The 20,799-nt window shown below is 32.2% G+C and overlaps 1 protein-coding gene and 2 non-coding genes across 15 annotated transcripts in view; 1 reads left to right on the forward strand and 2 right to left on the reverse strand.

The window, feature by feature from the left end:
• LOC116767309 (rho GTPase-activating protein 23) overlaps window positions 1–20,799 on the forward strand; it is a 174,129-nt gene that overhangs the window by 10,495 nt on the left and 142,835 nt on the right. For 8 of the 13 annotated variants that reach the window (XM_061527504.1, XM_032657566.2, XM_061527510.1 and 5 more), the window contains exons 1-2: window positions 5,845–6,290; window positions 6,912–7,297. The exons of 1 other annotated variant lie outside the window; for it this stretch is intronic. In XM_061527504.1, the coding sequence (XP_061383488.1) occupies window positions 7,255–7,297 (43 nt within the window). In that variant the 5' untranslated portion in view covers window positions 5,845–6,290; window positions 6,912–7,254. Of the gene's footprint in view, window positions 1–5,844; window positions 6,291–6,911; window positions 7,298–20,799 lie in introns of those variants that run through there. 4 more of the 13 variants (XM_061527507.1, XM_061527505.1, XM_061527506.1 and 1 more) reach the window with 4 other exon arrangements.
• Trnae-cuc (transfer RNA glutamic acid (anticodon CUC)) lies at window positions 2,145–2,216 on the reverse strand. The gene has a single exon. It is a non-coding gene; the product is annotated as a tRNA-Glu (tRNA).
• Window positions 3,052–3,123, reverse strand: Trnae-uuc (transfer RNA glutamic acid (anticodon UUC)). The gene has a single exon. It is a non-coding gene; the product is annotated as a tRNA-Glu (tRNA).

Here is a 20,799-nt window from a genome sequence, read left to right on the forward strand (position 1 = left end):
TTATTCCTTCTTAAATTCGAAGTGTAAATGTCTAAAATAATTGAGTTTCTTAAACAATATGTTGAGGAATTTCAACAGAGACAAAAGTTATAGTTCTGCTACTTCTACTAATTACAATTGTATAGTGGTTGTAACAGTTTTAACGAAAAACATGACTGAAATAAATAGCATTAAAACTAACTCTTGTATTATCTAGAGTCTAGACTGATTTTCATAACACATAGTGTAGGTACAGCTTTGACGAAACGTCTCAACTTATTGACGTACAACCCTATTGAGCAGTCATTGGTTTGCAATGGGGCCAAAGGAAATGCGTATAACTGGTTTCAATTGAGAATTATTTCACTTATCCTGTGTTTCTGAGATGCCGGCAAAATACTTGGCTCAATTTGATATGATACCTACATAACTGATAACGTTTCCATACATGTATAGGAATTAGATTTTGAAATCCTCAACTCTGTGGTAAGATATTACAACATTTACCTACATATGCAACAGTTAAAGAAACCACTTAAAACTCGTATGCTTAAAAGTGGCCAAGATTGTGTTCTTAATATGTCTGAAGCAAAAAAATATGTCATGAGTATACCGATGTCTCATTGTTTCTGGTTAACAAATATGCCATTCAAGTATGGCATTTGTGGTAAGGTGTGGCAGCTGTCACCTCCGTAAACGGAGAGAAATGGGTGTTGTGACCAGCGATGGCTGACCTTAGGAGCATGTGTTGTAAAACACAGCGGTCCCTATCACAGACATACAAATACTTTAATGTAAGTGAAAGTGTAAAGCTCGCTAATTAACAAACATGGCATTCTTCAGCATGTTTCGTGGATGCACCCGCGTCTCAGCGTTCCTTAGCTTCCACGTTAATTCGTTTTTAATTTTCCTGCCCTTTACGTATCATTTGTTAATTGTATTTTAATTTTCGCCCGTCTGAATAACTTTCTTGGCTATAAAAATTCTTTAAACGCTCAAACCTTTATGGACTGTTTTATAGTTTCGTAAAGATTTTAATTGGACATAAGTATTTGGTTGTTTTATCGAAAAGATTTTTTTGATGTGTAAATATTGATATGTATTAATCAGTCAATCGTCCCGGTTATTTGATATTCAGCAAGGAAGTTAGAAAGGATAATGTTACGGTGGGGAGTGTGGCCGTCGGAAGTTGGTGGCGACCACCAAGGATAGGCCTCAATACAAATAACTAAGCGCTAGAAGAGCGTGATAGTCACGTGTTGTGGTTGGGAAATATATTTATTCCTTGCCTACAACCTATGCGAATATACCTTGAAGAATGTCCATTGCACAGAAGCGCATACTAATCTTGTTGTATCTTTTGATATGCAATACTTACAAAGATTACGTAATAGATATAATATATAACGTATAATTGTATATACGGATGTATTAGGATTTAATTGATAAATGCGAATTACATATAAGTATACAGCAATCGCATCAAACTGAAATTTTAATGACTTTTTGTAACGTGTCTAAACGTGTTTAAAGCATAGAGTATGCTATTAAGTGCTCTAACATCAAGACAATTTCCGACTAATTAGAAGTTATAAAAGGTATAATTAACTATTAAGACAACGAGGCCAAAACTACCATGTGTTCACATTCATTATTAAATATCTGTATCTATTTAAAACGAATGCGTAATCAAATTATATATTTTGTAATAATGTTGTAAGAGACCATGTAAGAACAATAGACCAAATAGTATTGTTATAATTATTTTTATTAATAGTAACAAATCCTTCATTGAATTCACATTATTATGAAAAACGTCTATAGATGAAAAATCTCGCTGTTCTAGAAGGATAATTTTAATCTATAAGATCCCCGCTCTTACAACTCTTGACCCAGATACAGTTTAAATGTTCGCTGTAAGAATGTTCATTAATTTTAATTAATGTTAATTTATATCGATAAAAATCAGACTTCCCAATAGTGACACGTCAACAAATAATGAAACCAATAAAAATATTTTTACAGTACTTTAACTTATTTTTACGTTAATTGGCCAAGGATATATTATTTTGCCAATAAAAAAAATTAATATTAAATCAGTTTAAAAGTGAAGGTTAGTACTGAATGAGAGCTCATTATTTGTATGTGATAATATAAAAAAGTTTTTCCGATACCGGGAATCGAACCCGAGCCTCCTGGGTGAGAGCCAGGTATCCTAGCCACTAGACCATATCGGATGTTGCTGTTAAGATGAGATTAGATGTGAATATTGAATAAGTATTTTTTCTTCTTTTTTTTTTACTTAAAGTAAAGTGATGTTTTTTAGTTCTGCAGAATATGTTTTGACTAAATGTACAATACCTTATATTTATTTTTATATAAGCAGGTAGCCACATTATTAAAGGTAAACGTATATTTCATTTGCATAACACTAGTTGCATGCAAAAGTTAATAAGTACTAACGCATTTCTCTCTTACGATTTAGGGGAGGGGATTGCAATTACACTAGCCATAAACATTTACAATTACTCAATTAATTTAATACGATACTATTATGAACTAATCTCCAATAATCCAATTTTAATCTTTTATTTCTATGCATTAAAAAGCGAACAATACATACATATATTTATGATATTATAAATTTTAATCTCAGATATAGTATTTATTATGGAGGCCAGTAATTCCTATAGGGTCGATACTCTATATAGTCTCTATGCGATATCTTACATCGAATCCAATATTTTGAGAAGGAAAGTAGCTCGTGGATCCGATAAAATTTTAACGTTCCCGTCGGCCCAAGGAACCGTCTATTTCGAATTGTTTACGACTGCGCTCATGAGTAATAAAATGCCTAGCACCCATTGTGGCCACGTAGCGCTGGGGTGGAATGCCCTTACGTTTTAAGGTATATTAATAACACCTGCGAATACTTGAGACGGCTTTAAAATTGATAACATTGTATTATATTTGTCTAAAAGTAACTTATGGACCCCTGCAGTAGTTAAAATTATCTGTTCAGATAAACTAAAATGTGACAGGAGATAGATATAATACCAAATAAAATTAGATTTCCGATACCGGGAATCGAACCCGAGCCTCCTGGGTGAAAGCCAGGTATCCTAGCCACTAGACCATATCGGATTGAATCCGGGTAAGGAAAAATTTTATGTAGAAATTCTGACAAATACTGTTGTATATATTTACATCGAAGCATTTGTTAGTCGTTTTCGTAATGTCACAAATCACAATTGATATGACCCCATTACCTCAAATTTACCATATGTTGACGTCGTTATTACAGGACGTTACAATTTAGTACCGTTTACCAGATTATTACGCTTGTAAAAAGGTAATTTAATACTACAGGAGTACTTCACATTTCTAGTTGAACACGAATTTCGATTATAAAAAATCACTAACATTTTACGAAGCCAAGGCACATTACTACCGTGTAAATGGTCAAACGATTTCACTTTATTTTACTGTCATTGCAGTAATTTGTGTACCGAATTGGCTATTAAATTATTTTATTGATGAAATTAAGTATAATGTTTGTAATTTATGAATTTATTCAATGTAATGTATTATAAGATAGAGGTGTAAAGTTCATATAAAATAAAAAACGGATCGCTGAAACAAAATGAAGTCAGTTCAATTTCATCAAATAAAAGATTTAGGCGAACAGCTTCTATAAAGACGAGATATCTTTTAGTAAATATAACTTTAAGTTATAGTCGGCTTATATTCCTTGAATCTTTATTGCTTTTGTATAGAGCATAGAATTCTTTTTTCTCAACACAATTTGGTATTGATTTAATTTTTTATTTATTTAAATGAATTTTGTTTGTTTCACGAACTGAACCAGGTATTGAAGGATGCTCTGTTTGTATGAATACGAGCTCAGTAAACATAACATGAAGATTTCATCTCTGTCGACGCTATAAATGTGCTCTTAGATTCTTTTCTTGCTTGGGAAATCAATAAGAATTTATCATCTCAATAAAAGGCGTGTTAGAAATAAGAACTTTTTATTAAATGTGTTTTATATATTTAGTAATACATCTTTTTTTTCGAAGAATGTGTAAAGTTATTGGTAATACATTTTTATTAGTTTCTAATTGCGTCAAGAATAACAAACATAATATATAACTCATACAACGATGAATAACTCTAGAGCAGTATGAAAATGAAAAGTAGAATGCAGTCAAGAATTACAGTTACTTTAAATAATCCTTTACTTTTAAAATTTTCCATTAGAAAGGTCTCTGAATCAAGTCAGATGTACTTTTTAAACATAATTTTTAAAATAGTGGCGTGATATCTTATAAGTTTGAAAATATAACATTATTTTTTTTTAGTAACTTATACGAATTTAAAACTTTGTCGGGTTGGTATCTAATGTATTTAAAGGCCAAGGTATTCGTGAACCTCAGTTTGAATAAACAAAAAATGTTAACGACCCATCGTTATTATGTAAACCAGAAAACAGATAAACAAAACATGTTAGCAGACTTAACTGCCGGGGATTCAAAAAAACGTCCGACGATTATGACATGAAATGAATTATACGTAAGCCACCGTAACTCATTCCGTACTATAATCTAGTACAGTTTTGTTTTGGCGACCTTGGATTATATTTTAAAACAATATTTTATAATTTTTTATTCATGTACCCGGTATGCTTAAAATAGTAGATTTATGATGTGAATTTCAGAATGCTTTATGACCAATAAAACTTACAATGAAACAGCTGTGACGTCAGACAGACGCCGTCAGTTGTCCGGTCTCACTCAAGCACTGTAACAGTGAATGATAACACAACTCTTACTGAAGTCATGAAGAAATGCCATAAGAGTGATCGAGTGAATGAACGAATAACATAACTTACAGGGAACATACATATTATAGTCGTTATGCCTCTAAGAATTTTGTGTAGATAGAAACTGGTGCCAACATTTTTGAAACTAAATCTTCCTGAAAATGTCTCCTATTAATCGTAATTTTTTATCTTTTTAAATTGGACTAATATTATTAGTGTACAGCTTATAGTTTTAATTCTTCATGATGTATCTTCTACATACAGATAAAGGAGAGACCTGGCCTAGGTAATATGAGCAGGCGAGAGATATTTTTTTTAGAATAAATAACATTCGCATCCTATTGTTTTATATTTAGCCGTCGATTGTCATGAAACTATGAATTGCCATCGTTACAGTGCCAAGTGACTCTTCTGTTGCATTGATGTCTGACTGACTCATTGTAATCTTAGCATTTGTCATTCTTCCTACCTTTTTCGTTAATCCAAGTCCATGATATTTGAAATGTAGGTATTGTATTATATGCAATTGACATGAATAACTGATGAGTGTCGGTTTGAAAGGAAACGTATGAGTATTAAGTATGTATATTTATAAAGATGAATTGTTACTAGTACGTCAACGAAATCCGAGAAATTCAGAAGTTGATCCGAGGAGTATTGGAACACCTGTTGAGGTGGGTGTTACGGTGATAGACACTGATTTAATGCCCAGGTGAAGTATATTAAGTATCAATTATATTGGAATAAATTTTAAATCGACTGGTCAATAACCAAAAATGGTCCTAATGAATGTCGTGTTTCTAAAATTGTGAAGATTTTGATTACCAAAGTTCTTAGTACCATTCCGTCGAGGTGGTTACGATATATTTTTTTTATATCAAGGTATTTAGTACAAATTCCACATCATCTAAGATCAGCGAAGGACAAAAGGAGGAGTTCTGAAAACTTCAGTTTCCGGTACGACCTGATTTATTCCCGGGCATTTGAATACCATAAGTTGTGCGAATTCTACGACCCCCTGTCTCACTGAATTTATAAATAATCCCGGCACGCCAGTGGCGGCGGCGGTGCGGCAGACCGCGGACGGCGCGGGCGCGCATACCGTGATGGTACCCTGCCGGGACCCACTCACACACGATTAACATATAACAAATTATATGTGCACCATGATGAGTATTGTGTGATGTGATGTGATGAAGTGATGATACGTTGTTATCTTTGTGATAGTGATTATTTACCAGTTATATTAATTCTTGCCATCGACGTAGAGATTCGTCAAATATATACCCTTTTATTGTTTAGTTAGATATTTTTTTTGCGTTCGTCGTTACGGAGTATATTTCATAGTTGTGTGCCATTCAGAGACTAAATAATATATAGATATATCTGGATCGTTTGGGAGAGAAATGATTCGTCATATTCGTGTAACTCCTTTCTCGTTATAAATGAAGTACGGCCGGTGCTTTCTCTCTAGCAATGATGAATAATGGTTTGGACATAATGCAACCTAACATCTGACATGCTGTTTGAGATATATCCCATAAGATAATTATATTAACAGTTAATAATGTAATGCAACTTAAACTATTGAATGTTGATCAGTTGTCCATAAATAAATTGAGACGTCCAAGTATGTCACTAATCTTGTCTTCCGCGCTGTACATTCATCCATTGAATCGGTTTAAATTGGGCCTTGTCTCGTTATATATTTATTTACGTGTTAATTGCTATTAACATATTTTTATATGTTTTCTTTTATTATGCCACTTTTCTCCTTCCAAAAAGAAGTGTTAGTTGATACGAGCTCGTGCTATATGTAGTTTACTTTAGTTTTACTGGACCACCATGTTCTGTCTCATTAGTGTTCCCATTTACCTGAACATCGTTTTTGGCACGTCCGTATGTCACATTGAAATGTTCCAGTGAAATATGTATATTTCTTTCTATTTTTCACTATTTCCATCAAGTCTAATTTAGCGCTAATTAGAACGTCAATGTTCCCACATAATATTTTATCATTCTGGAATGTTGGTGTGCCATGTAATGTAATATATATATTTTTTGTATCGGCCATCCATTCTAACTGTTATGTTGCATTCCTTACAATCAGTGGTTCGGAAAACTGTACGTTGTAATTGCTAACTGATAGTTACGCAAAACTGATCGATGATAAACTACCAGCTGTTAATACCGTTACTTAGTTTTGAACATTGCCACCATTGGAACCTTGATGGTCGTTCATCTTTATGGAAGAAGTAATTTCCTCCTAATGGGTTGATCAGTGATGTCCTTGTATCCGACACATTACAGGTTTCCCCGGATAGTCTTGATGACGGGACACATATCATTATGTGATGCTTAATGATGTCATGCTGTTCATAGTAATCAAACGCTACACGATGGGATTTATTTAGTTTATTTCGTGATCATACGTTATAGAAAAATCTGCAAAAATGATGCAAGGATTGTTGGAATCGCTTTACAAAATCTATTCAGGTGAGTTTACATTTTCTATTTCATTATTTTCTAAGAATTCATGCAATTTATAAAATTTGTTTTTACAGCCAGATGTTCTTGTATGCTCGTATTTTATCAATTATGATTATTCGAAATAGTGTATTCCTAGAAAAATAAATTACAATCAATTCCTTGATATTTATATACATATGTTTTTGATTTTTTTCTGTTAACAACGCATGTGTTGGATGTGGGTAGAACGATAATGGCTTTAACTAACCTACGTATTTTAATTTCAACAGCTTACTTCAATTCCACTTTATGTTGCGTAACTTTAAATTGGTCAAGCACTTTTAAAGGTTTTTCTACTCGGTCTTTTGAGCATGCTTTACTATGTGGTAACTTCTGACGGACGTCTGTAATAACTTTTGTATCGTCGGGTGCAAAAGGTCAAATTCAATTATTTTAAAGAATGTTATATTTTATTATTCACTGTAAATTCAATGCGGCGGGTTGAACGATGTAGGAAATCTTTGATATTAGCAAGATCTTTGATCACTTCTATTTTCTATTACTTCTGAGTTTTGTTTGTGATGTTTACAAAATAATTTACAATGTACAGGTGTGGGAAAACGATTTTGTTAGCTGACTTACAACACAATATTTTAGTTTTCTAAATCCTACGCAAATCCGGAATTTGGAATTCAGAAACAGTTCGTATACAAGATGTAACCGAGAACTTCATCAACTAAATAAAATTTGAAATATTGTCATCTAATTGGCTAAGTGTACACACATACAAATATCTATATTTTTTAAATACACAATACTTATAAGAATTAATATATTACAATACTTTATTAAAGTTTAAAATAAACATAACTTTTGTATTCATTTCTGTCATTGATAAACACATATATTTTGAAATCGTCTCACACATAATTCTATCTATGTATATCTTCATTCTGTCACATATTGACGTTCAATATATTAATATTTCCGTACTAATCCCTATTTCCAATTCCCTTTACACAACTCAACATGCCTGCCAATTGACGTCAAAATGGGACAACAGTATTTGTTCCGAAGAATGTTGCCAGTTCAATCGCTGCCATTGTTTTCTTTTACAGGCGATTACTCTATGAAATTCTAGTGAGCCGACACAAAAAATACAAAAAAAAAATATAATCAAAAACATGCTGTATATATATGTTATAAATTTCCGAATAACGCGATATCTGTAAATATATATGTATTTCCCATAAACAATAAAGTCGTGATTTTAACATTTGTCGAGATAAAAATTTTTACGTTTTAACACAAAGCACACGTAACCGGACCGTGACATTTGGGTAATGTTGGGATTGTTAACTGTTTATATTCATTAATAATGTATCGAAGGTTAAAGAGAAATAATAAATTTAATCTTTATTCCAATCGGAAACCGTGAGTTGCTCATGAGTTCGGTATTTGCTTAATTTTTATATCTGTTATGGTGCGGGTCTAGATTGGCTTTTGACTGGCTCATACTGTAATCGAATAAAATTATGTAGCCTTCGCACGTGTTAAAAATAATTATCTCCATAGAGATTGATTTAGTGGATTAACATCAAATTAGGCTTCGCCCGCGTTTTCTGCCGAAGTTAGTTAACTGTAAAGTTTAGGTAAACAAATCAATTCTTTAGAAAGTTAAAAGTACCAATGCACTCCGGATCCTTCAATAAGAATATTTTAAATCATTTTCCTCATTTTTTCTTTCAAACTTCGTTGCTAACTTAGCGTTTTTCATAAAATGCGACTGATTGGACTTTTGAAACTCAAAGCTTTTTCAACTTAGTGCTGTTTTTTTTTGGGTCAAAGCTTATTTAGCAAAATTAACAGTCTTCAGCTCTCTTGCAAGTTCTTAAATTTATTTTTATGGCGAATGACGAAAGTTATTTAAAGGTAATAAAAGGTTTTGTTTGTTAACTATTTTAAGTAGAATCACAGGAAAGTTTAAGTGACAGAATTTGCTAAGAAATTCGACACTTCTATTGATTCCGTATTAAATTCGTCACAACTTGAACATCACAAAGTTAAGTCTAGAATTTAAAAGCTAACCATATTCTTCTTGACCTCGAGTCGAACATAAGTTACAACATGACACATGCAAGACAATCTCTTAAATGCAATAAAAATCAGCTATTGTTATCGATACTCACTATCGAGAATATCGAGTGATCGATACGAGGTCTAAAGTTTCAAGTTTATTCGATTGTAACATTAAAAAGTAAATGTCCTTACGGGTTTGTACATATCGATGTAAACTATCGAATAACTCACATGATCGAATTTATCGGAGGAAACGAAACAGAAAGTCGACCTCCGTATTATAAAGTGGGTCTCGTGAAAGTTTGGAATAATTAGCCCAAAATTATTTACAAGACAATTTTAATGTTAAATATCCGTTGACGAGTTGATTTTTTGTCGTATCACGTCTATACATAATACATTTTTTTAACGACTTCCATCATCTACATAGAATTTATTTATTTAAATTTTAAACAATAAATTCCGTTGATCGTAATGAATGCGTTACGTGCTGGTAACCAATTAAAAAGGTGTGAATTATTGTTTGTCTGTACGGACTCTGTACCGTCTTGAATTCGAATGTGGCCAATTAATGAATTAATGTGCTCATGTAAATGTCCCAGCTGTAAGAACCGACTCCTGTGTCTTAATTAGTATTCCTTGGTTGTTGCTTCAGTGTTAATTATATATGATTCTGAATGGAGCCCTTCTTGGTGTGGGCGGCGTTTTTATTGCTTCGTTTCTTATGAATTGTAAACTACCGACGACATTTTTATTTATTTGTACAAAGCGACCTTTGTGAATTTATCATTTTATTGGCGAACACGCGGGTCACGGGACGATATAAAAACAACGCGGCTATTGCGAAATTCGTAATTGAAATTATGACTGCCAATTGTGATGTCAACGACCTTAATCGAAACCCACGGGGTAACTTTCCCGTTCAAATCGACCGAAACCTTACACAATTCCCGTGCGATTTTTTTTCCGCTGCATTGAGCACTGCTCCAGTTTCGTCAAGTTTTGTAAGCATTCGCAGTTAACCGTTTTTTTATATATAAATATCCGAGAAATTTATAAAGAAACTTACTATAATTACATCGGTATAGCGGTGTCATGATTTTATTATTTCATGCATGATTTACTTCAAACTTGTTGCACATGATCTAAACGCTCAAAACTCTAAACGAACCTCAATATCAATGGAGTACGGAAGGACCTTTTAAAATGACTGAACCATTATCAAAACGATCTACAAACAAAGATTATTATATGACTATACGACCATGACCTTGTTTCAACTTTTTGTTAGTGTAATTACTAAAGATACATTCAACAATTGTATACGAGAGAAACATTTAGCAAAAAATATTATAGTATTCATAAAACTGTTTGCTCTTGACCCGTCATATCCGCATAATAAAAACTTAAAGGTATTGTTAAAGAAAATCCATAGTAAATATATTTAAGATAATAAACGTTATATGCTATACTCACTTTACACAGTAAGCTCGCATGCTACCTGTTTGATTTTGAAAGTCAAGGTCTGTTGTGTTCTCACGGGTTTTTCTAATTAAGTCCCTATACTACAGTGTAGGCAACGTTCTATGGGCAACGTACCTTTGTATTTAACACTTTGTTAATTAAGATCATAGCTAATATATTTGCCCGCGTCTATCCTCATGGGATAATAGAACAGGCTGTATATAAATCCAGTGCGAACACTGTTCGCTAGATGCCCGCCTAGGAATGGTTCTGGTTTTTAACCCACTAAACTATAGATAATATATGTCTGCGTTAGCTATACTCCGTTTGCCAACTATGCCCGTCCCACGTGTGAAATAAAACCCACTGGATATTTCGAAAGTAATAATTACATGAGATCTTCAAAGGCGTTATAGAGACATGACATAATACTTTTTGACAGGTGGCATTTTCATGGTATTTACCGTTATTCTTTTTTCCGTTGGTCAAGCAAGATATATATATATATATATATATATATATACGGTTGCGGCTTTTAGGTATCCGCATGTTATATTGAACATTCAAAGTAATATAGCAATTATGAATTATAAAAAAATATACAATTTTGTTATTTCCATATAAATATCTTTAATTATAGAGTAAAAACCGCATATGGTTTTCAAATAATATTTAAATAAAGATAACATTAATAGCACATACCTATTATTCGTTAAGATATAGTTAAATTTTCGTACGTCATTACTGTTAACTGACAATGTCTTTAGAAATGGCTGTATAACGTAGAGTACGGTAAAGTGTTGTTAGAGTTTAAATATTATTTTTTTTGTATGGGATTATTTTGTAGCTGTTATTTTGTATAACGTTTAACGATCACCGCGGGCACATCGCTGTTGTTCCGGTTCGGCCAGACTGACGGTTGCTCTGTTTTCCTCCGTTTACCATTTAAGATTATATACATAATAAATAAAATATATCCGTGTCATCTGAATTCGTTTAAGATGCAACTATTGAGCCGTGTTCTCAATGTTGGATGTAAAATGTAAGGTATTTAACTCTGATGTTAGCTGTAGTTTTTGTGGAAAAGGTTTAACAAATATTTGTATTTCTGATACGAATTATGTATCGGGTATTATAGAAGTTTGTAATAGGCTGAGTCTACTAATAATGTGGGATGTGTCCTCGTTCGTTACGAAATTCATGTCTGCTAGAATAACATCAACATCCGAAAATGGTCAGTAAGTAGGTAATCTCAATTCCCGAGTACATGGTCGATATATAAAGGGCTATGCTTTCATCATCTGACCATCAAGCTCCGATCGCCGCGGGACAGCGCGTGACGGAATGCCCCAGAATTGTTTGTTGTTGCCAAATAACTGTTGTTATTCTACTTCCAGCTCGTTATGGTGTAACTCCATAGTCGATTTCGGCTGAAGCTGTTTGTCTTTTAAAGAGTAAGACATGAAATGGGATTTTGGTTTTACTTCAAATGTAGTTCGATGTTTTTGTGTCGATCGCATTTTAAGCATTAAATAAATATTATAGATGATATATTTGATCCTAATATTGCTTATAAAATTGTAGCAGTGTTTATAATTATTTATTGTTTCTTGTTTCAGGTAAATACGTGTATTTTGTTTGTTAAACTCCTATACAGCAACAAAGAATGGTACCGTTATTGGTAAGGATTATTTGTCTTTTTTTTTGTTCTCCTCAATGCTTATCGTGAATTTAAAATGTTAACTTTGTTGCCTTTAACGGAAGTCTGTAAGGTTATCGAGGGGTTATTTATTGGGGGCAATTAATATGTACAGTTATTAATTATGATCATGCATAATTTAATGTGTACGATTATATAATTAGAGCTGCTTACTCTTTTTCTTGCTCACATTAGTTAGTTTGAGAGTTGATTTTAAAATATATTCTATTATCGGCTGTAAGCTAAATCTAAATAGGTCAATGGGCGGTCATCACTCGTCATTACAGTATCTTAACAGTTGCCAAAATGTCTTTATCTTAATATTGTACACCTGGTAGTACCTGTCCCTTGTGTGTGTCTCTATATGTGTGAACAACAGCTAGAGTTGCGCAAATCTATTATTCTTTTATATGCGTTTAATGTATATTGTTTTAGTAAATAGTACTAAGTATATAATCAATAGTATTGTTGATTTTCACCCATATAAGAAACTAGATTTCGATATTTTATGATTTGGGAGTTAATTACCCATTTGTATTTAAATTACACAGTACTAACCGTTGCATGCAACACAAATTTAATAGTTTTTAGATTATAGCTCGTATTCGGTTCTAATAAGGTTTTATTTTGATATAACTCGTTCTATTTTGTCATTATCAATTCGTTGAAATAAGTAGCATTTATTATTGAGGATATCTCCGAGGTGATTGTTGGTAATTGCATTATGGTGATTAATGTGAAACATCTAGTTATAATATTTTATAAAGTTACGAAACATTACCTGTGTAAATTACTGAATCTGAAGCTGAACACTCGCGATTGTGGATCGAAAATAGAGTTTATAGTACTGGTATTGTAGTCTTGGTCTATCAATTGTGTATTAAAAATAGTTCACGTGTAATTAAATGTGAAGTGGTGCCAAACATTTATAGTTCGACAGTCGCTCTCTCAACGGCACACAGATCGCAGATCCCGGTTGACCTTGACGCAGCAGCCGTAGATACTTTGTGAAATTCTTTTTATCAACCTTCATCTAACTCTTGGCATTCGTCTTAAAAGGCCTTTATTACATACAGAGTGTAAAGAGAGCTTAACAAAGAATCATATATCAAAGCTGAATTACATTCTTGACCTACGTTTTACAGCCTCATAAGTACGATGACTTTGACATGGAAGCTAGCACACACGTGATAATTATAAGAGCGTGTTTACACTACACGAAAACTAGGTGTTTACTTTCAATAAAATTAGGTCGAATATACGTCTATTAGTTTTTTATTATATGGAATATATTTACGTTAGCGTAATGGGAGTCGTGACTTTGAATATTTGTGACAGTCATCCTTTTAAGAGGTGATAATACCTTTATGTGATTGGTTTGTGTATAACATTTTGTTGTTCCTTTGTTCTGTATTTATTCTAAATATATATTTAAAATAAGTACGCTTAGTAATAGTAGCGAGGTCATAGGTACAAAGAACATTTTTCAAAGTCATTTAATGAGTTACAATTACGCACTTACGATCTCGTCTGTTGTCCCACATTGTTTTGTAGTGTGACGATGATAATAATATTGATGGGAATACATTTGTCTGTAGTAAATGCATCGGTTGATATTCTAACAAAAATCTTTGACCTTTTTGTGTCTTTACAAAAACACATTTATAAAAGATCGTACAGATAAAGATCTACTAATTCTATATGGATAATAATAGGGGTCTGATTTATTTAAAATAATCCGCTCTGATAGTTTAAAGATATAGTCTATACCTATAAATCGATGAAGTCTAAAATAATGTGAATATATGTATCTATAAAAAAACATGAACGTGAGACGAAATATATTCCTCGGCTTTATTATTAGTAGTTTTGTTCCATTACACTAAAGGACCATACATTAAGCTCGCCGGTAACTTGCTTCTTGGTACTCTAAAAATATGTTTTATGTTACAACGGACTTTACGAGGAAAATTGGTGTAATTAAATCAGGAATTCCTTTTGATATAACTATTATTAGATCTAACTGAGAAATAACAACGGACTGCTTATTTCCTGTCCGCTCCTACGAGTAATATTCATATGTCATGTATGTAGTGGAATAAAATCGTAAACAGTGTAGCGTGAGTCGCGTCACAGGTGATAAAATTAGCGTTTTGTCAACATATTTGTGTAACGGTTACTTACGTTACGGTAGCGTGCATGTGTTGTTGACTTCGCAAACACTTTATTATGACTAAGAATTTCGAAGTTTTCTTGTAATAGATTACAAGTTCACGTTTGTCAAATATAAACAATTTGTATGTTGTAACAATAATAGGAATAGAGATTTTGAGAATTTTTTATTCGTTTTGGGTGGACATTACGGTATTTAATCGCCGATGATTATATTAGAGACTGCATTATTGCTACTAGATGTTTCCAAATGATCTGTAGATATTACGTATAATATAAAAAAACGATAATATTTCGTTCAACTTTGTTGTCTAAAAACATTTAGAGAATACAATTTATTAATAGCTAGAACATAACATAAGTTTATGAATATTTTTTTTCCGTTTTTATGTCTGTGAGCTCAAATGAGTCTCAAGAAAAAGGCTTAACACATTAAACGTACTTTTCGGATGTCGCGCTGTCACTTACAATATTAAAAAGATAAAATAAAAAAAACAGAAAGTAACGGTGAAATTAGAAAGGTTATTAATAAAATTTCAATTAGTAAGCTATTATATAACATAAGGTGAAAATAGAACAGACTATAATGTATATACATAAGGTAAAATATTGGAGGCTTAAACACTTTGTTAGATCTATGTAACTAGTGACTATAATAATTATAATTGTTATAGTACTTATATATTCGTCCGATTCACAAGTCATTATTGGCATGCGAGGAGACCATTACGTGTAGAAAACTATGAAGCTCATTGTTTGAACTTTTGTCGTTAATTGAACCAACAATTTCCAATATAAATTCTCTTATCAAATCTTGTTCAAAACGTTTTCAATCCACGAATATTTAAGTATTTATATCAGATGTACGTTCGTGTATTCCCTCAATATTATTTCAACGGTCATCAATAAAGTAACTTTATGAAGACTTGGAATAAATTGTTTCAATGAAAGTTTAAAAATCTCGATTATAACGCAAAGATATCAAGAAGATTACAAACACATTTACATTGTTTGCATTACGAGTGGGTTCAAAGAGAAGAGTTATATGAGATATGCGTTTTCAATAGATAAACTAAATTTATGAATTTAGAAGGTTCAACAATACATTTCCCCGGTGTAATAAGTACTGTAAGAATAGACGCTGGATTTTAAACTATGCTATGCTTTTTATTTAATTAAAATCATTAAAACTTGCTTGACGTGATTGTTTACATATTATTATTTTATATTTTTGGAACATGAGTGTATCCATCTCCGTATCATACTAATCAAGCACTTTGATGCGTTCGTCAAACTGTGCTTCCGCGACATTCATTTATTGAAAGGATAGAGTATATACAATTTTAAAATATTTAGTATTTCTCACTAGTTTCGTTTGAAGTCGTCGACTTTTCTTACGTAGGTACTTCTTTTTACTGACGAGTGGCCCTGACTGCCAGAGCTATATCAATGAATTAATATTTTTCTTTATCAATTTTATCAAAAAAAAAAGCTTTACAATACACGGTCCCAACACTATCAGACTTTATATCGACAAAATGAAATGCCAACACTCCCCATTTGAAGTTGTTTCGCAAATAATAGTTTTTTGTTTGGGTTCAACGACATCAGATTACGCTCGGGTGCAACAGTTTAATACTATTGTTACATTACGGAGCACGCTATTAAACGGCGGTTGATGTTGAAAAAATAAATCCATGTAGCATTAGTGGTGGGTGACCCGCTCACGTCTAGATTCTAATCACGACAATGGCACTGGCTGGGATTTTTATACTGCCCCGTCTCGCTCCAGGTTAATAACCGAAAAATACTAAGCTCGAACGGAGATTTAAACCAGTTTTTATTGTAATATGCACAGAGTTCGCTTTTATTTCAAAAATATTACCATTTTGTATACAGCCTATGTTGATTTTTCTTTATTTCTGTACAGTTTTGCATCGTTGTATTTTTCAAAAGTCTAAAAGCCGACAGGTCCTCGTACGTCCCATGTGATAGTGTCATCTACATAGATTTTTGTAACGTATCAATCAATCAGTCTCGTAGGACTGAACATTGCCAGATCATTGTTCCATTCTTTATTGCTGCGTACATTCAGGTAAATCGGCCTAATTAGAACTAATGACTGGACGTTTATATCGCTCACTGAAATGAGTCAATCAATTCTGGATAATACATTCATAGGAGCATTAGGCACAGAATACATTGAAAAATATTTTCCATTACGTAAAATGCTCTATGCATTAATTGGAATGTAGGTACCGTAAACCTATTAGATGTAGGTTTTTCACACGTGTTTGTAGTTGATGTGTAGTTTTTGTTTGTATGAAATCATCGCGAGTTTAAGACCGAGGCCTCCGTAATATACGGATCATGATAATTATCATTAAATTGATTTATGAGTTCATACTGTCTTCGGATGATGATACGTGCTTGTATATAATGTATATACACTTTTTGTAATCCATTGTTTTTGGTCCATGTTTTGTCTTTGAGGGTATGTGTTTTTTAAGATAACAATCCCATTGTAATGTAATTCGTATGAAAACAAAGACGAAAATTATATAACATTTTCAATTTTATATATTAATATGAATAGTATGTACTCGTAAGTTTATCTCAATACTGTATAACTGTGTTCATACGTCCATTTCCTTGGCGGCGATGACTGTGTTGACATTTTGTCCTTCAATCAATATACATCGGATGCATCATTTGTAGTTATGATTTAGCTGTATCGATAAATTTTTATTTTAATCGATTAATGTATATATCGTACGCACGCTTACAACCTTCTTATAAGGATGCCTCCTTTACAAAGAATCACTCTTAATGTTTTCAACACCTTTTGTATATTTCATTTAGCTGATTTGCTATTGTTGAGGAAAAAACATTTGTAATTTAACGCTAAAACAGAACGGAATTTCATATATTCATGTATATTAATTTTGATACAAACTATTTACTACTATTACTAAGGCTTTTGCCAATGTCGAGATGAATTATGATTGATTGTGACTTTGATACTCGTTTAAATATCATATAAATATTGTTTTTGTTGTTGTTTTAATTTAAAATGACTATCACAGATCTTGATTTATATTAGTCGGTTTGCACAAACCGATCGATTCAGTTGCATGCAACAGTAAAAAGCTATCTAGAGGTATTCGTGATTTAATCTGATACGAAATCGATTATAGATGGGATGATAAATCGCCTCGTCTTGTTAAACGACAGTAGGCGGTCGTACGGAGATCGTTACATAGATTCTGTATTGGATTTTGATTGCCCTTCCTTAACCTCTCCATTAATATCACGAATTCAGAACAGTCAGCTGATACAATTTAAACGCATTGTGCGGTAATATTGTATATACGGCTTTTGTAACTGGTTTTGAATTTATTGAAATAGCAGCGATTTATTATCGTACATACCGTGTCGAGGAACACTACCGACTGGATGTGAAGCTCGGGTTTTGAAGAATCGCCGCTGCATTATGCAAATGAACGTCAACTCGTTTTTAAGTTCCTAGAATTGTGTTTTTTTTTAGGTCTTTGTTGCCGATATTTTTATCAGATATCCTATCTAACCTCCTACGAAGCAAAAATTTAAAGATCGTTCTTGAGATCACAAAGGCTCTCGAGTGGCAAACAAGGTACCTACTTCAAGTAAACACTATCTCAGCGTCCTTGTGTGAGTCAAATAATAAATATATTTTTTATTTCATCTGTGTGCGTATGACTGCGGCGTTGCTTTGTGACGTTAAGAGTATTGGCTCGTTATATTCTTAAGGCGAAGGTGAGTGTCGGGTTAACCTTAACTCATATTTAACGCACTTAATATTTAGAATAATGATTTCGTGTAATTTTTTTTTTTACACAACAAATATCATAAAGTTCGCGATACCATCTCAGTTTGGGAATGAGACTTGATTCATATCCCCCCGTCGCGTCGCGTCGACACATTTTGATTTTGACCTCACATACTTTGTCGCACCAAAAATATGACTAACCGAGTTCGAGAGTTTTCTGCGTATTATTGTTTTGGATGCACGGAGCGCGTTAAATTGTATATATTATATTTTCTGTATGCTCTTTTTAAAAGGTTCGATTCCTATACATACGGTCAAATAGTTTTAAATATTTACACAGGTGGTATCTACTATCAACGTATGCGACCATGTACTTACGATAACGGTGTGAAATGTGGCCAGTCTATTAAATATGTATCAATTAAAATATAAAGAAAACTTTAACTAACATGATGTGTCTGTTGACTACAGATCAATGTTTTATCGTTAACATGTTTATAATTAAAATATAATAATAATAAAACAAAATGACACACTATAAATACTAGAATGTTATGTATTTTAAATTTATCTGGAAATAAAGCAACTTTCGTTACAACTGTATTCAATATATTATAAATCGTTACATCAAAAAATGAGATCAAAGGAACGAATGGGTGTTATTTATCGTCTGACTAATAATTTAATCAGTATATCAGCCTCCATCATCGGTACCAGCAAAAAATATACTTCACGAAGAAGATTTTATTAGAAGTCTAGATAATTTTATGCGTTTTTTCAATAAATGTTATTCTTAACTATTGTGATTTCAAATTCGAATTGCACTTCAAAAAACAATGATAAAGGTATAACTTTAATTATACCTAAGTATATATTTATTTATATATAATTGACATATATTTTATCATTGTAATTATATGCAGGCTTTGTATATTAAATAATGAATGAATTAACTTATCTAAGGAGTCCTCCCCCGTCGTTACATATCAGTAAACCAAGGGTCCCGAGTCGTGTTACTGTGTGCGAGGGTTATCTAATTGGGGTTGACACCCCTGTCTTTATTAAAATATAGCAACTTTCTTTGAGGGTGTTTTGTTTTAGATACACGTTACTGCGTAATACGTCTAGATACGTCTAGAAGTATTTTTCTACATTTAGAATTCAGTGATCTTGTTATGAAAAATATATTTTTCCATTTATTTGCTAAGCTCTTTTATTGTTGTCAATTATAGTATTAGTTACTTTATGTGATGCTCTTAAGTCACATTATTTTGTAATAAATAATTTTCTTTATGTGCAATTTTATTCCTATATATATATATATATATCCAATGTCACTTCTAATAATCCTATTATGCAAGGCTCGTATTGTGTGCAAGTGCATTTAATGTACTGAATTCCAAATGACTCACTCTAAAGGTGTTCTGTTAACTGCTGTTATTAATGTATTTAGAATTAATTAATGTTTTTTTTTCTATATTATTACATGTGAACCCTCTATATATATATTGTAAATACGCTGTTATTTAATAGATCGCATCGTTACGTGAACCAGCATTGAATGATCTACCGTATCTAATATTTATAAAGACAATACGTCTCTTGTTTGTTGTACTCAGAATGTGACAGGCGAGAAGACATACAGTCATACGTTTAATTGATTACTCATATATGTGAAGTCGTTTCGTAGAGATGTAATCAGACGTCTCTTACTTAGATACTAAGAAATACAAAGTAATGTAAGCTATATCAAACCTTGGTCGTATTTTTTATTTGATGCGATCCTGCGTTTTTAACGGAAAGTTAAATTCAATCAGAGTATCCTTTTTAAAATTATACCGTTAAAAAGCTTAAAGAAATAAGACTCCCCTAACTAATACCTAACCCTGGAAATTCATACGCCTGCATCTTTGTGATAAGAGTAAAAAATGTGATAGTATATTATTTTATTGAAAGGAACGCTTAATAACTTTAACTTTTAATCCAATTGTAACGTAAAATAAGAAAAATAATGAAAGACATGTAATGTAGCAAAAATTTTACTTACTTAATAATAATATTGAGTTGATCATTACACAAAAGTAACTTGTGTCCTCCTTCGACACTCCGTCCATGTCTCAAATAACTTGACGCAGAACAGATCAGAAATTCAATAATAGAAACTAAACAAACGTACTTTATTTTTTACTTTTTTATTAGTATGTCATTTTGAAGCACATCTAAATGTTTTGAATAAATGTCCAATTTACTAAAAAGGAAATGGTTTATAAAAATTTACCTTATTTTATAAACCCCATTACGAGATGA

The sequence above is a fragment of the Danaus plexippus genome, assembly GCF_018135715.1.
Source record: "Danaus plexippus chromosome 9 unlocalized genomic scaffold, MEX_DaPlex mxdp_26, whole genome shotgun sequence".
NCBI lineage: Eukaryota > Metazoa > Arthropoda > Insecta > Lepidoptera > Nymphalidae > Danaus > Danaus plexippus.